The sequence below is a fragment of the Tamandua tetradactyla genome, chromosome 6, assembly GCF_023851605.1.
Source record: "Tamandua tetradactyla isolate mTamTet1 chromosome 6, mTamTet1.pri, whole genome shotgun sequence".
NCBI lineage: Eukaryota > Metazoa > Chordata > Mammalia > Pilosa > Myrmecophagidae > Tamandua > Tamandua tetradactyla.
Window position 1 is genome coordinate 9,083,509 of NC_135332.1, and position 17,826 is coordinate 9,101,334.

Below are 17,826 nucleotides of genomic sequence, written 5' to 3' on the forward strand. Positions count from 1 at the left end.
TACAACTTAAGCCCTGCCCTGACAGAGCCTGCCGTCTGCAAAGGAGCCCAAGCTACGTCTTGCTGTAGAACAGTGCGATCGCTTCTCTGGTGGTGATGACATTAACATGTCCAAGGAGAGACAAAACTGTGGGCAGCGTATTTAAAAACAGACAAGCAGGTATGGCATTCAGGCAGTGTATTTTTACACTACTGAAATCAACCGTCCTTGAGCATCCCTGCCACGCTGAGAAGTTCAGTCCTCTGTGGACAAAAGTCTCTCCAGCTTAGCAAACTGAAGCGCTTTCTCCATGAGCCACTTAAATTGCCTTAGCATTCAGTAACTCCACACCCACCAAGGCAAATTTCAGGTTCTGATTTCCTGTGAAACCCATGCACAAGAAGAAAATGTGTTGAACTGTTTCCCCCCACCTTTTCTTGGAAGTCAGCTGGGGAATGGCATTCCCGTGTTTTGTATGGGTGTGAGTCAGGCTCTCTGGGCTGGCGCTACCAGGTCTCTCTAGCAAGACTTGTTATGTTGGACAAAAACAAAGAGGAGAGTGGCATCATCCAGTCAACATGCATCTACTTTGTCTCGGTGCTGGGAACTTAATACTGAACCAAACAATGTCTAGTAGGAGAGATACGCATTGCTCTGGTAATGTGTTGCTACATAACAAACTACCTCCAAACTTAGTAGCAGAAAACAGCAAACATTTTATGATAACTCATGATTTAGTGAGTCAAGACTTCCAGCAGGTTTCAGTTGGGCAATTCTTCTTTTCCACATGGTATTGACTAAGGTTACTTGTGGGTATCCAGCAAGCAGATGGTCAGCGCTGGGGAGCCCAAGGTGTCCTCATTCTCATGGTTTGGCATTAGACAGGGGTATCTGGAAGCCTGGGCTCAGCTGGAGTCATTGACTGGTCACCTGCAGATGGCCTCTCCAGCATGGTGGTCTCATCGTCATCCAGGGTCTTACATGGCAACTCCCATAGCATTTTAATTTAATTTTATTTATATCATTATTTATTTTTCATTGATATATATTATATATTCATATACCATGTAATCATCCAAAGTGTACAATCAAGTTCACAAAATCATCATATAGCTGTGCGTTTATCAGCACAGTCGACTTTCCCCCCCTTTTTTTGTGAAAAGTAGCATATATACAAAAAAAGCAATAAATTTCAAAGCACATTGCAACAATTGGTTGTAGAGCAGATTTCAGAGTTTGGTATGGGTTACAATTCCACAATTTTAGGTTTTTACTTCTAGCTGCTCTATGATACTGGAGGCTAAAAGAGATAGCAATATAGTGATTCAGCAATCGTACTTATTTATTAAATCCTGCCTTTTTGAATAACCCCACCATGACCTTTGCTCTTTCTCCCACTCTTTAGGGGTGTTTGTGCTCTGTCCATTCTAGCTTTTTCATGCTGGAAAGGGTTGTCGATAATATGGGATGGGGGATGGAACTGGGTGATGTTCTGGAGAAGCTGTTACATAGCATTTTTTTTAATTTTAATTTTTTTTTTACATGGGCAGGCAGCGGGAATCGAACCCGGGTCCTCTGGCATGGCAGGCAAGGATTCTTGCCTGCTGAGCCACCGTGGCCTGCCCTACATAGTGTTTTGAAAGAAGAACTGGAAACTGTTGGTTTCTAAAGGCCTGGCCCCAGAAACTATTATAGTGAATGTCATTTCCATATTATTCTATCGGTCAAAGCAGTCACAGAACCCTCCCAGATTCAAGGAGAAGGGAGATAGACCCCACTTCTCAAAGGGAGGTGTGTCAAAGAATTTGGGACTGTCTTTAATCTATCATAGCATGAAAAAGAAGAATTACAGTTCATTCTTGTAAGGTATGTTAACATCGACTGGGATAATTATCTGGAGAATGGGGCCTCCTGATTCTATGCAGTCATGAGGGGTGCAGATAGGAAGGGGGAGATCAGAGTCAGTATAGTGGTTTGGAGCTGATGTACCCCACAAAAATGTGTTCTTAAATTTAATCCATTCCTGTGGGTGTGAACCCATTGCAAGTAGGACCTTTTGATGAGATTACTTAGGTTAAGGTGTGCCTGCCTCAGGTTCCAGGTGAGGGTGCCCAGGAGGAGACGGGGGTAAGGGTCGGGAGCTCTGCAGTGAGTTTGAGCTAGGCTTATGGATTTGGGAATCTTTAGTTTGCATTAGTTGAGGGAAGGGAATTGTATGGGATTTTCCAGAAGTGGTATGATGATCGAAGAATAAAAGCTGTTTGGGGAAGGGGTATGGGAGGATTTAGGTTTTCTTTTTCTTTTTTGTTTCTTTTCTGGAGTAATGAAAATGTTCTAAATTTGATCATGGGGTTGTATACACAGCTACGTGATGATTCTTTGGATGGTTTGTATGCTGTGTGAATATATCGCAATAAAACTGCTTAAAGTAAAAGAAGAAGCAGGTTGGGAAAAGAGTCCTGGAGACTGATACCACCCAATAATGGGCAGAGAAAGACAAGCCTACCATGGAGGTTGGAACAGAACCATGGGAAGATACAAAGAGGATGAGAGCATGTCTTCTGGAAGGCCAAGGAGGAGGGTTTCAGAAGAAGAGACCTGTCAAGAGACTGGTCTGGATAACTGCCAACCTGAATGGAGCAGAGTGGAGGCTGAGGGAGCCAGCTTGGAGCTGGTTGAGGGGTGCCTGGAAATGAGGATGCTTAGTGCGAATCCCTAGAATCATCACACAACTCACTCGAGGGGCCGTGAGGCTGTGGGACGCAGCCCCTCACCTGCAGGCAGGTCCCGGAGGATGAGCCCTCAGGTGTTCAGTGCCTGCTTTTCCTCTGGGAGGCTGTCAAGGTTGGAGGCTCCCCAGCCTCCCTGGATGGCCAGTGCCAGTGCTTTATCATCTTACCTTAAGAAGTTCTTCTGGTGCTCCATAAAAGCCATCAGTAGTTTCTCAATTCACATCCAGCTCCATTTGCAAATGAGTGTGTGCATATATGTGCGTATGTGTGCATATGTGGGTGTTATTGCATGTGTGTGTGTGTGTCCCAGACAATTAGGTCTCAAGGCTTCTTCTCACACCCAGGCCAGGCCCTGCCTCTCCTTCTTTACTGTGGGCCTGGGGGGTTAGGGGGCTGGGCAAACCTCACTCTCCCTCTTGGGTCCCCCATCCACCAAGAATGGCTCTACAGTAGATGAGTCTCCCTGGCCCTTTCCTTTTGGGACCAGCCCCTCAACTTCCTCGTGGAGGCCTGTGGTTTAATGGCACAAGCGTGGGATTTTGAACATCCTTGAACACCTGGCTGTGTCATGCAGTGTCTGGGAGTGTGGACCATGCAGCAGAATGCCTGGTGCAAGCTGTGGCTCTGCCCCTGGGGCCATGTGTGGCACGTCATTCAACTTCCCCCGACTCGATTTCCTCGTCTGTGAGATGGGGATCGTAATCACGCCCCATCCTTGGGCTGTTGTGAGGATGAAATGAGTTAATATGAGTCAAGAGCTGTAGTCGTTCCTACGGGCTACCGTAACAAAGTCTCGTAAACTGGGCAGCTTTAAACAAGAGAAAATTCTTGCCTCCGGTTCTGGAGACCAGAAGTCTGAAACCCAGGTGTCTGTGCCAGGCTCCCTCTGATGGCTCTAGAGAAGATTCCTTCCTGGCTTCTGGAGACCCCGGGTGTCCCTTGGCATGTGGTGGTGTCATTCCAATCTCTGCCTCTGTCCTCACATGGCCTTCTCTCCTTGTCTTTCCCCTTTTGAAATGGACACCTGTCACTGGGTTAGGGCCACCCTAGGTCAGCACGCCCTCATCTGAACTTGGTTACATCTGCAAAGACCCTATTTCCAAAGAAGGTCACCTTCAGGAGTGCTGGGGGATGGAAGTTCAGCATTACCATTTTGGAGGACATGATTCAACCCCTAGTGAGTGCATGCCCATAGTGGTAGGTAAGTGGTTCTACTGATTAGAACTCATAGGGCTTAGTGTGAAAACTAAACTTGAGCTCATCTAGAAGAAACTGTTTCTTTGCTTCTTTAGCATCTGGCACAGTGACTGCCCACAGTTGCAGCTCAATGAATTTATTTGGAATAATGATTGAATAAATAAATAAGTAACTTTCTTATTTGAAGCCCTGCAGACTGGATGACACCAGCTCACTGGACTTTTGTCCCTTCTTGAGACTTTCTCTGGGCATTTTCCTTACAATCTGGAGGGTTTTAAAATAGGTTTTCCTGATGATCTCTAGGCTTCATTGTAATATGGGAAAGAAAAGAAAAGAAAGAAACAAGGTGAGAATGGAAAGGAACTTTCCCAGGGCCATCCCTTCTGCAGATGCCAAGGTCATGGTGCAGGTCAGGGGTTCGAGCTGGGGGCATCTCTGTGGGGTGCCTCCACGGGGTGTGGAAATATTAGACACTCGTAGGATTTTAATTGGTGGAGGTCATGGTCCTCAGAGAGAGGCTGCGTAAGTGGCCTCTAGGTGGAATCTTCTTGAAATAATATTCCAACCTCCTTCTCTAAGTCTTTCTCCAGAGTTGCTTGTCAGAGAAACAGGGATCAGGGTGTCTTTCCCCATTTTTCTGCCCTAAGCTATCCTCTGTCAGAGGCATAGAGAACCTTGAACAGTGGCTGCTGAGGTTCTAATGAGGTTCTCATTAGCCCTCTGGCATGCACCCTTTGGCCAGGGTAGCAGGGGTGCTGGCCCAGCTCAGAAGATGGGAGTACTGCCATCTTCCAGTTTTGGGTTATTGCCAAGCCCTGAGGGCTCTCACCTGGCTGATGAGCCAGCCTGAGATGAGGGGTGTTGGCAGGCGCCATGGCCAGTGGCCCTCCCGACTGTGAAGGAGAATACAATGACCTCCTGCATTGGGCATGGCCAGGAGGAAAGCACACAGTGATAAATCAGACTCCCGGGATGGGGTCATCGCTTCAAAGTACTTAACAGGGCTTGGGGCTGGAGAGGGAGGGCCTCGGAGTGGAGCAAGGAGACTACACCTGAGACCCCAGGGTTAAGGAGGCCGTTGCAGTCTGGGGAGGGGTGCAGGCAGGGAAAAAACCAGTGCAAAGGCCCAAGCCAGGGAGGAGTGGGCCAGTTAGCAGAAGGGAAAGGACAGCTACGTAGTGAGTGAGGGGTGAGGGAAGGGAGTGGGAGGGAAGGAGAGAGATCCCAGGGGGAGACGAGAGAGCGCAGTGGAAGCCGTGTGGGTTGTAGGCAGTGCACTGAGGAGCACCTGAAAACCTTTAAGGGGACAAAGGAGAGGAGAGGCATTGAGAACTGGGCTCTGCCACTATCAACTGGTAACCATGGGCCATCCCCCTCACCCCCTGGACTCCAGAGTCCCTTCTGCCGGTGCGGTGGCTGAGCTCACCCTCTAAGCAACCTGGCAGCCTGACATTATATGGTTTTGAGATGGCTTCTCTACTGTAAGTCTCCCTCCCCTCCAGCAGGCCCCCTAGCCACCTCCTCTGTCACTGCCCTCCTTGCTCATTCTAGATTCCAGCCTTCCATTCTCTTTTAGACTTAAAATATGTGTGCATGTGTGTATAAATTTACATGACATGTAATTAACTATTTACAAGTGAATACTTCAATTGCATTTAGTACATCCACAATGTTTGGCCACCAGCTATCTATTTCCAAAACATTTCTATCACTACAAAGTAAAACCCATGCCTGTTTTTTTAAATTTCCTTGACTGGCCAACCAAATATCATACAATAGTCAGCTTAAACAATGGGAGGTTATTAGCTCATGGTTTCGAGGCTGGGAAGAGCTTCAAATCAAGGTGTCGTCAAGGTTATGTTTTCTTCCTCAAGACTGGTGCTCTGGGGTTGGCTGCTGCTCATCCTTGTCCTTGGCTCCTCTGTCACTTGGCAATGCATATGGCGGCCTCTCTGTTTTCCTCTGGGTTCTGTTGAATTTCAGCTTCTTGCTTCCTGTGGCTCTCTCTCTCTCTGTTTGTCTGAATTCCATCCTGCTTATAAAGGACTCCCATAATATTAAGACGCATTCTGAAATAATCTCATCAGAAAATCCTACTTACAATTTTAATGGATTCACATCCACAGGAATGGACTAAGTGTGAGAACATGTTTTTAAAGCAGTTTCTCTCCTTTCCCACCTCCCTTCAGCCCCCAGCAACCACCAATCTGCTTTCAGTCTCCATGGATTTGCCTATTCTAGATATTTCATATAAATGGGCTCATATAATATTTGACCTTTTGTGTCTGGCTTCTTTCACCTGGCATAATGTTTTTGAGGTTCATCCACATTGGAACATGTGTCAGAATTTTATCCCTTTTTTATGGCCAAGTAGCATTCCATTGCATGGCCATACCACAGTGAGTTTACCCAGTCATGTGCTGATGGACACTGGGCTGTTTCCGCCATTGGGGGCTGTGTAAAGCACTGCTGTTAACATGTGTGCCCATGTCCTTGTCACAGTCCCTATTTGCAAACCTTGGGGGTCGATACCCAGGGGGTTGTGGGCTCGCGTGGTAATTCTGCTTAACTTTCTGAGGAACTGTCAAATTTTTTAAAAAGTTTTAATGTAAACATTTTCAAGCATACAGGAAATTTTAAATAGTAAAGGTCAACACCTATATACTGAACCACTGTCAACATTTTACCATTTTTGCTTTTATTTGCTCTATTTATAATTAAATTTATTTCAGAATCATCATGATTCTCCACTGTAAATACTACAACATGCTTCTCTGAAGAACATTTACCCACGTAGCCATTATTACACCCAAGAAAAAGAACAATAATTCCCAAATATCATCTTGTATCCATTTCATATTAAATTTCCCGACCTCTCCCCCAAATGTGTGTTCTAGCTTGTTTGACTTAATCAGGACCCAGTCAAGGATTGTGAATTCTGTGTGGGTTGTTATCTCAGGTTTCTTCTAAGGTAAAACATCCTCCAACTCCACCTTTTTCCCCCATGGTACTAATATTTTGAGGAAACCTGACTGATTGTCTTGTAGAATGTCTAGATATCAATTAGTGGGATTATTTCACAGTGGTGACACCGACCTTGTCCTTCTGTGAGCTGTGTTTCCTGTAAAAATTCGGTGCAGAGGCTTGATTGGATTCAGGTTAAACATCCGCGATGCTGTGAACATCCTATCAGGAGGCCCATGAGGTCAGGTTGCCCCGTTATTAATGACCCAGAGTTTAATCACTTAATAACGTGGTGATCGCAGAGCTTTCCAGCTCAGGAGTGGCCTGAGGGCTCACCAGTTACTGTGGTGGCAATGGCAAGACCAGCTGCCAGTCTTCCATAGCCGCGTTAGCTCCTGTTGTAGTTAGCGTTCTCTAGAGAAACGGAATCAACAGGAAATATCCATAAATATAAAATTTATAAAAGCGTCTCACATAACTGCGGGAACGTAGAGCCCAAAATCTGTAGGGCAGGCTGTGAAGCTGATGAACTCCGCAGGAGAGGCTCTCCGGCCGAAGCAGGAAGACAGCCTGTCTCTTCTGAATCCTCCCCAAAAGGCTTCTAGTGATTAGATTAAGCATCACTCATTGCAGACGACATGCCCCTTGACTGATTACAAATGGAATCAGCTGTGGATGCAGCTGACATGATCATGATTTAATTCTATGAAATGTCCTCATTGCAACAGACAGGCCAGCACTTGCCCAACCAGACAAACAGGTATCACCACCTGGCCAGGTTGACACATGAACATGACCTTGATGGCTCCTCTCCTCTATCACCTGGCCATAGCGTTAGGTCCTCCTAAAAAAGACGGAGTCAGTGTCTAATGCTTTCCTCTTAATTACTCATTTTTGGGGTGAGGAGTTCAGTATAAAGCTCTCCCCCACTGGTGGCAAATGTCTTGGTGTTGTATATCAATATATATGCATGGATTTTTTTTTTAAATTTAAGACAGCATGGACTCGTGGATTTTTTTATTTGTGGCTTATAATCAATTACAATGATTATTCTTTTTGATCCCCAGATTGTCCTACCATTAGCTGGAAGGAGCCCCTTTAAGCTGGCTCCTCTGACCAGGCTTTCTGTCACACAAAATGTCCCAGACCTATCTGGTACTTTCCTTCCCCAGACTTGGAATTAGCTGTTTCCCTCCAAGGAGACCTGAGCCCTTTTACTGGGGGGAAGCATCTAGAACAAAGGTTGGGCTGCTGGGTGCGCTTCCTGCTACTGGAGCGGCAACACTTTGGAGCAGCCTCTTTAGAGGAGGGTAGCCAGGAAATATATTTCTTAAAATCAGGGGTTCAAAAGGACATTTCCATTAAATTTGAACATTACCAAGTTTTTCTTCTGGGTGATTTTTTTTTTAATTTTGTGATTTTATTTCTTTTTCTTACACTGAAAATCCTGGTTCCTTTTTTTAGGGACATCAATATAATTATTTACACACCTTATCCTGCCATATGCATAAAATGGTTTTAAAATCACAATACCAGAATTTCTACCAACAATACGACTACAAAGTGAAGTGGATGATTTCCTTGTAGTTCTTTTTGTCCTTAAAATATATCCCACTAGGGATGCACTGTGTGCTGAGTCCCCTGCAAGGATTCTTTCCCCTGTGGGGTCATATTAGCAATTTGTTATATAGTTAGGCTCTTTTTTTTTAATTATAGGGTTTCCTTGTTGTACCTTTTTTATTTAATTCACTTGTTGAATAAATCAAACATTTACATGATTTAAAGTCAAGCTATATAAAAACAGACCCCAGAAAAGTTTTGCTCTCACCCCTTTCCCCCATGCCCTATTTTCCTTCCGGAAAATGATTTTTTATTAGTTTTGATTCATCCTTCCAATGTTTCCCTTTGCAAAAATTGCTGCCATTCCTCCCTAGCAATGCTCTTGCATCATTTTTGGTTTGCTCATAAGAGCCCCCTGGGCTTGGTGGAGTGTGGGACTCAGTCTCCCCTTTCCTGCTTCAGACAGAGCCACCTAGATTTTACCTGTTCTGTATTTTGGGATTCTGAACAAAGTTTCTTTTGGAAAAGTGTATGGAATACAACGGCTCTATTCTAAATCACTTCATCTTTTAGACCCCAACTCATGCCCTTCTCCTCTGGTGTCTTCTCTGCTGGCCTGGCCCTTTCCCAAGCTCTCTCTCCAATCTCAAGCCTAGGGCAGCTCTTGTCTCCACTTTCCATCTTCTCTGCCACCCATTTGGGGCCTTACTCAGAGCCGACCTTGCATTGCTGCTGTTTGAATTGCACACGTCTTGGTTCTCAACGAGATGCAAGTTCCTCGAAGGGAGGACGGTGGCTAGACTTCTTTACCATTTCTGCACAGTGGCAAGAGGCTGGGCAAAGAGTGGGTGTTTTAGCTGTGTGACCTTGAACCAGTCCCCTTACCTCTCCAGGCTTTCTTTTCCTTACTAGTCCAGCTACTGGATGAGCTCTTTCCCAGCACTAGAATCCCAAGAAATGAACGGGAATTGCGTTTCCTCTTGGTTTGGGTTCCAAGCAGTGTCCTGACCAGCTTGCTTCCCGTGCAGGTTTGTTGATTTCCACGCGGCCGCCTCCACCTGCTCACCTTCCCGGGCCTCCCTGCTCACCGGCCGCCTCGGCCTTCGCAATGGAGTCACACATAACTTTGCAGTCACCTCTGTGGGGGGCCTTCCACTCAACGAGACCACCTTGGGCGAGGTGCTGCAGCAGGCTGGCTATGTCACCGGCATGATAGGTAAGGCTGGGGCCCAGCAGCCCGGACCCTGTCTCCCCACTGTCCTTTCCACCGTGACTGCTTTGTGTTAGCATGGGCTCTGCATGTTGCCACCTGTTCTGCTTTTTTTTTTTTTCTGTATGAGTTAGGAATGATTTCAGCTATAAGTAACCAAAGAGACCTAACAGTAGACTAAAACACGAGTTTCAGACAGGTGAAGAGACTTGTTCAAAGTCACCTAACTGGGAGCGGGTGGGGAGCTGTTTTCTTCCCATTGTTTCAAGCTTAGGGATGAACAAAGCAGGTGGTCGCTTGCTTTAGCTCTGCTGCTTAAAGTTGTCCCTGGGAGCCAGGGCGTTTCTGCCTCCCTGCTCTGCCATCCTTAGTACATTGCCTTCTGTCCTCATGCTTGTGGCCTTGTGGTTGCAATATAGCAGCTGCAGTGCCATGTGCCACAGTTAGGCTCGAGGAAGGAAGAAGAGAGGAGAGGTGGTGCCAGCTTCATCTGCCCGCTTTCACCTGGAGAGCAAATCTTTTCCAGGCTCTTCCCCGACCCCCAGCAGAACTGCGCTTAGGTGTTCTTGTCAGAGCTAGCTCACTGCCACCGCTAGCTGTGAGGATGGCTGAGAAACTGGAGGCTTATAATAATTGTACAGGACTTGGACATTTGCACCCTCTGTCCCCTGAACAAAAGCACAGTTCTAGAAGCAGGATAAATGGGGACATGGGAATAGGGAAGGTGGCCAGCAGTGCCTGCCATATTGCCCAACAACTTCCTTCCTTTTTTAATTATTTAGGCACTTCTAAATATTTATTATATGCCAGGCACTGGGCTAAGTGTTTATTTGCATCAGGGGATGGGGAGACCATCTCAGATTAGTCATGTATTCATTTCCTTCAATTTCTGTAACAAATGACCACAAACTAGGGGATTAAAAGAATGGAAAATTATTCTCTCGCCATTTTGAAAGCGAGAAGTCAGAAGCCAAGGATTCAGCGGGACCACACTCCCTCCGAAGGCACTCGGGGAGAATCCTTCCTTGCCTCTTCAGCTTCTGGTGACTTCTGGCATTCCTTGGCTTGTGGCCACACAACTCTAGTCTCTTCTTCTGTCTTCACAGGACCCTCTCCCCCATGTCTCTGTGGGCATTCTCTCCTCTTCTTGTAAGGTCACCTGCCATTCAATTCAGGGCCCACCCTACATCCAGGATGATTTAGAGTCCACCCTACATCCAGGAGATTCGCAAGTTCATTATATCTACAAAAGCCCTCTTTCTAAGCAAGGTCATGTTCTCAGGTTCCGGGTGGAGATGAATTTTGGGGTGACACTCTTCAACCCAGTGCAACTGGCACTTTCGTATGACTTCCCCATTTCACAGGCCCGAGTTTCAGACAGGTGAAGAGACTTGGTCAAAGTCACCTAACTGGGAGTGGGTGGGGGCCAGCTCCAGCCGGTGTGCCTGGCCCCAGCCTCTGCGGTATTGTCTCACCACCTGTCTGCCCTCTGGGACCCACCCGGCCCAGCTGTCCTCACGGCATCCTTTGCCTGCCTGTGCTTGTGCTGCTGGGCCTGGCAGGGCAGCTGCCTCCCTCCACTGCTTGTGAATTGGCAGGGGAAGGTGTAGGATGAAACGGGGCAGGGAGGGTCAGTGCCTGGAGCTTCCTACTGTAATCTGGAGGTTGCTTAACCCAGAAGAGGGAAGAGGGGAGGGACTTGCGGCATTGGTCCAGGAGGCTTGAGTGCAACATTCCTTGTTCCAGGAGGCCAAGCCCTGGTTGGTAGGAGGAGGGACCACTTAGGGTCCACCTCTTCCCTTCTTTTCAACCCCTTTCTCCCCATATCCCAAGGTATATATATATATAAATGCTAACATCTACATCAACAATGACCATTGTGAAGCTCCCACTTTGGGTAGAGGATCCTTATGGACCGTTTCCTGCATCCTTTCATTTTAACATTCAAAACTAGTACATCATATAACTCTAAAACCTAACCCCGCAATGGGGGCTGCGGCTGCCTTCAGCTGGATTTGCTCTTGCCTCTCTTTCACTCCTTTAATCTCCAAGTAAGCGAGTGGTTATAGAGCAGGGTTTAGCGTTCCTACCCCCTCGCTATGCACTGCCTTTTTCTATGTCCTGAAGACAATATTTGAGCACGTCCATGTGCTGACGTTATAGACTAAAACATACTTTTAGGAAAATTAGTTAAAACTCTGTTTTAACGTTCTAATTTGCAGGCTGCTGGAATGTGATATACCAGAAACAGAATGGCTTTTAAAAAGGGGAATTTATTGAATTTGCAAGTTAAAGTTCTAAGGTCATGAATATGTCCAAATTAAGGCAATGCTATGAAAATGTCCAAATGAAGGCACCAACAAGAGGTTACCTTCACTCAAGAAAGGCGGATGAAGTTCAGGGTTTATCTCTCAGTTGGAAGAGCACATGGCAAACATGGAGATGTCTGTTGGCTTTCTCTCCAGGCTTCTTGTTTCATGAAGCTCCTCCCTGGAGTGTCATCTCCAAAGGTGCATGGGTTCTGTTTTATTTTCCAAAATGGTTCCCACTTAAAGGGCTCCAGTAAGCAACCCCACCTTGAATGGGAGGAAACACATTTCCATGGAAACCATCTAATCAAAAGTTACCACCCACAATAGGGTGGGCCATATCTCCATGGAAACAATAAAAAAAAAGCTCTGACCCAGCAATATTGAATGAGGATTAAAGAACTTGGCTTTTCTGGGGTACATTACAGATTCAAGCCAGCACACCCACAAAAGGAATATGAAATCTATTTACACTGCCCACACTTTGCTTCTTATCCTCATCTGTGCTTATGTGGTTTTAAATAATTGTATATGTACCACTTGGTCCTTGTTCCAGCCCAGCCCAACCCCAAGACCAAAGGAAACACCACCAGAAAGTTACCCATGAGTTTTAATTCGGGACTTACCAACAGGAGAAGATCCTTCCCAATGGCAGCCAGTTGGGAAATGGAAGTCAGCACTCTGTGTGCTGACCAAAAGGGAGGAGAAGTGCCAATGGGGTTGCCTTTTTTTAAGGTTCAGCAGAGTCTCACAAAATTTAGTTACAACAGAGTCTTGTGAGATTTGGCAGAGTCCTGTGAAAGTTGGTTACCAACAGTGATTAAGGGAGTTTTAATGCATGTCACAGGCTGCTACATGCTTCCCTAAGGGAGGGGTGTCCTGACCCCTGGGTTGCCACAGTTCTATTCACCACCCCCCATTCACATTATTTTGTATTTCTCTGTAATGGAATCCATGTACTTGTCCTTTTTTTTTACCTCCTTAACTTTTTTGAACTTACGATGCAGTTTGCAAGAAGAGAATGATAAATACCCACCATTTTTTTTTAACTCTTCTATTAAAATGTTACTTTTATTTTCCAGGACTGCAACTCAATTTTCCAGGCATTTCACATATTCTTTCTTCTTTCTGCAACATTTTTGAGCAGCTTCTATGTTTTTCATTAACCTTATTTCTCTTTTCAATTGGGGTCATCTCTCTTAGTAGTCTGTGATATAAGATTCACAGGCGATGCCATTACCACTGTTGTATCCAATAATTCTTAATATTTGCCACATGTATTTGTCTCTAAAAGATAGGTTGATGGTATTTTCTTTTGAGGCTACATAAATTAATTTGCTCAGCCCCATGCTCCCATGGTTATCTGTTTTGGCTGTTTCTCTTTGTGTTGTTTAATTCCAATGCTCTTTGGGTCTTTGTACAACATTTTTTCTCTTGCCTTGAGGGTCATTTCCTTGGGAAATACTCCTTGGAGCAGCATCAGCAGGTCGGAGAGATCCAGCATTGTCAGAGCTCTTGCCACCCACATAATATGACTCTATAACCTCACCCTGCAATGAGGGGTGGGGGGTGGGGGGGCTGCAGCTGCGTTTTTCTTGAGCTGGATTTGTGCTCACTTGCCCCTTATTCTCCCCGACTGAACCCCTTTCCAGAGCAAGCATGTGTCTGGGTCTCCATGTCTGCTGGCCTGGTGCATATCCTAGCACTGGCACTGCAGTGGGAAAGCATCTCTCTCCCAGCCTCTGTGTGCTGTAGACATTGGCCAGAGATGAAGATGCTGAAACCAACCTTACAGTTCTCCTGACTGTGAGGGTAATTGCACCTGCACCCTGGGTCCCCCGGGGCCTCTGCTGGTTCCATTGCAGCAGGGAAGAATGGAGGGGGTGCTGGGCTGCTTGAGGTCCTGTGGGCCCTGAGCCCTCTTCCACAGGCAGAATCTGAGGCTGGTGGCTTCTGTGGCTCCTGGCAATGTCTTGTCTTCCCCTTTTACCACAGTCTCTCCTGCCTGGTTCTGAGTCATCTTTGCTTGCTGTTTTCCTGTCTACTCCCTTCTAGTCCCTGAGACCAAGGTCTGGCTTTCACAACCACATTTATAGGCCTGTCCTTGGTAAAGGGCAAAGCTGATGGAGAACTGAGTTTATTCAGCTCCCCAGAGGGTCTGGAGGCCCCCATGGGGACTCCTCTGAAAGTCTCTCTCTTGTTTTTCTACAGGCAAATGGCATCTTGGGCACCATGGCTCTTATCACCCCAACTTTCGTGGTAAGAATTCTTTGGGGGATTTGTTACCTGGGAGATAGAAAATAAAAATGTCTGTGTAAAAGGATTCCATTAACGTTTAAACCATCCTGACCCTGGAGGATTTGCACTCTATGTTAGGACTTCTTCATTTGTAGGGTCAGTTGAGTGCATTTGGGGTGCTCCTCTCCCCTGGGACCTTTCCTGGCCCCTCCTTCCCTGGTACCTGCCCACCCTTAAAGGTTCCCCATCAGGGGCCCATCTGTGTTCTTTCTGTCTCCCAGTTCCAGGCTGTTGGACCTGCAAATGTGACAGCAAATATGTAGGAGTCACATCCTCACTTTTTCTCCCCTCTTCCCTGGCATACATGACATCCATCATGGTGCCACTTCCTGCTGAGTGATATCTGGTCTTGGTAGTTTTTCTAGCACAGGACTCCAAGAACTTGCACATTGGGAACACTCAGAGGTGAACTCTCTAGGAACACTCTGCCCTCACGACATCCAGCTATGTTTAGTTTAATAAATAAAAGTCGATGAGGTCACATAAACAAAGAAGCGACTGTGGCCCCAGACTGGTGACCATTCCTCTTGGCTTCTTCCTTCAGCCTTTTACTTCCTTGGACCTCTTGCCCTCTGGCCTGTTGAAGCAAGCTGTGATCAACCTGCCAAAAGCCCAATTCACTAAAAATCAAGGTGCTCAACAACAGATTCTCTGAATGTCTAATGCGTTGAGTTATTGGTGGCTTTTTCAAAATTGTTGTTGCACCTGTCCTGCCTCTTCCATTTCATGTGGAGATGGATGGGCTCTCTCTTCAGACCATTATGTCAATTTTCATGGCTTTTCCTCTTTCCTTGTTCTGTGTGTGCTTCTTCTTCTGCCATTTTATAAACAGATGCATGGCCTTTTCCTTAAGTGGGATCTTCTGACTATTTTTGTAGGCATCTACTCTGACCCTGCTCCAATATCTCTCCCTGGCTCCATGGGAAAGGGCTCCGTTGCTCTGTCCTGGATTTGGTTGGAGGTTTTGGATTTGGAAAATGGCTTGAGGAACTGGCTTTCAGAGAATTGGCCTGAACCTGGCCTTCGCCCCCTCAGTCCCCACTGCTCAGTAGCCTCATTGGCTGAAGTGGCCTTTTCTGTGTCCTCTCAGATTCCTGCATCCCCTTTTGTGCTCATTCCACCCGCTCTCCTCCCTCATGTCCCGGTTCCCACTTGGTCCTCCATGGTATCTTCTACTCTGTGCTTTTCAAATATGGAAGATAGGGGATGTGAAGACCTGGCTTTCCACTCATTGAAAACTAATCCAGAACATACTTTTCTTCTGTGATCAGGCTGGATCAGGCTGACAACACCTTGAGTCTGCATTCTTGGAGTGCTATGCTAGAAGGGGTACTGAGACATGGTCCTGCTCAACAGGAAGTGGCAACGTGATGGATTCATGGCATCTGCTAAGGGAATGGGGAGACACATTTGCTACCACTAGACCAGATAGTCCCTAAAAGCCTTCTGGCTCCGATGCTCTGTGATTTCTTGATTCCTGTCTCTCAGTTCACTCCCATTCCTTCCTGCTTCTTGTAACTTCCTATATCAGTCGGAGTTCTCCAGGGTAACTGAACCAACAGGTTATATGTCTGTTCATATTAAGAAATTTATTATAAGGAATTGGCTCCCATGATTGTGGGGATTGGCAACTCCAAATTCCATAGGGCAGACTGGAGATAAAAAATTCTTGCAAGAGTGATGCTGATGTCTTGAGTCCAAATTCCTTAAATTGGAAATTCAGGAAGAGGTAGGGAGTATAGGCTTGATGCAGAATTCCTTCTGATTCCTGGACCTCTCAAGTCTTCCTCTTAAGACCTCCAGCTGATTGAATGAGGCCTACCTGCATTATCAAGGGTAATCTCCTTTACTTAAAACCAGCTCATTGTGGTGGAGTTATACAGAGAAGGTAGGGTTTAACAAATGAGTATGATTGCTGAATCATTATATTGATATTTCTTTCACTCCCCAGTGTCTGGGAACAGCTAGTAGTAAAAATGTGGAGTTGTAACCCATGCCAAACTCTGAAGTCTGTTCTACAACTAATTGTTGTGATGTGCTTTGAAATATATTGCTTTTTTGTATATATGTTATTTTTCACAAAAAAGAGAAAAGAAAGTCAATTGTGATGATAAAAAATAAAAATAAATAAAATAAGAAATGAAAATAATAATAAAAAGGAAATCATGCAATACCATATAAAATAAAAATTAAAAAGCGTATCAGCTCTGATGTGAAAGGAAATAAAGAGAGATATTACAGAGGAACAAAAAGCAATCCACTGATTGTAGATGCTAATCCCATCTACAAAATACTTCCACGAAACGAATAGGCTAGTGTTTGAGGAAACAACTGGATACCATCACCTAGCCAAGTTGACACATAAAATTAACCACCACCCTTCTCCATGGTGCACTCTTCTGTTTCCTTCAGCGTGATGGTTCTCCCTTGAAACCCTCCTTGGAACATGCCCAACATGGTTGCACATCCCTTTTCTGCATGCAGATGCCTTCTCCTGCCCTTGGTTGTTTCTCAGATCAGGGCTTCAGTAAACCCATGAGACCTCTTCCCAACGCTGGCATCTGATAACTCCTATGTATGGACCAGGGTTGGGAAACTATGGCCTGCGGGCCACATCCAGTCCATCACCTGCTTTTGTAAATACAGTTTAATTGAGAACCAGTCATGTCCATTTGTTTACATCTTGCCTATGGCTGCTTTGTGCTACACTGACAGTGTTGAGTAGCCATCTGGTCTGCAAAACCTAAAGTATTTACTGTCTGGCCCTTTATGGAAAAAGCTTGCTGAGCCCTTGTCTAGCCTCCTCCCTGACACCAAAGGCATTGGTGGTCTGTATCTTAGGTCTACGACATTTATGGATGGGACATCCATATCTATTACTATGAGCCAGGTTGGGGCAGAGACACCAATTTTTTTCAGCACAGCAAACATTTATTGGCCGTGTATTGGGTTTACAAAGATAAAATGTGAGTGCAAACTCAAGAAGTGCACTCGCTGTGGGGGAAACCTGTGTAGCCCTTGATGATACAAAGTTTGTAGGGTATAGAAGGGGTATGAATGGGTTTGAAGAAGGGGGTGGAGTGGGATGGGGTGAGGGTAAGGCAGCTATGTGGAGAATTTAACACTAGAACTGTGCACGAAAGCACCAATGCAGTTTCATCCTTTAGCGACACAGGGAAGGGAATTCTAGGCAAGGCCACTGAGTCCCCAAGGTGCAAGGCAACTGGAAGGGACCAAAGGCAAGTCAGTTTTTAGGAAACCGGCTCTTGGAGTGGACTGAAAAACAAATGGGGGGCGGAATAAAGCTGAAAACGCGGTTCTCTTTGTTCATGACGCCTGAAGTTTGAGGCCATTGATAATTGGCAGTTCTTTAGAGATTCAAGTTCTAAAGTTCTGTTTATCTCTGGAGAAACAAAGAGAACTGAAGAAGTTACCCAGGTAACTGGGGGAAGGTTTCTTTTTTCTGGAGAATCTGTGCATTCTGTTTGCATATATGTAGCTGTATCCTTGAGATGAAAGTATGGGTTGGAGAAGAGATGAGAAGAGAGGAGGATCTCAGTAAAAATTTCAACTCAAG

The 17,826-nt window shown here is 45.8% G+C and overlaps 1 protein-coding gene across 14 annotated transcripts in view; it reads left to right on the plus strand.

Moving 5' to 3' along the window:
* Positions 1–17,826, plus strand: part of ARSG (arylsulfatase G) — a 122,563-nt gene that overhangs the window by 52,908 nt on the left and 51,829 nt on the right. For all 14 annotated transcript variants that reach the window (XM_077163663.1, XM_077163657.1, XM_077163662.1 and 11 more), the window contains 2 exons: positions 9,461–9,648; positions 14,163–14,210. In XM_077163663.1, the coding sequence (XP_077019778.1) occupies positions 9,461–9,648; positions 14,163–14,210 (236 nt within the window). The remainder of the gene's footprint in view (positions 1–9,460; positions 9,649–14,162; positions 14,211–17,826) is intronic.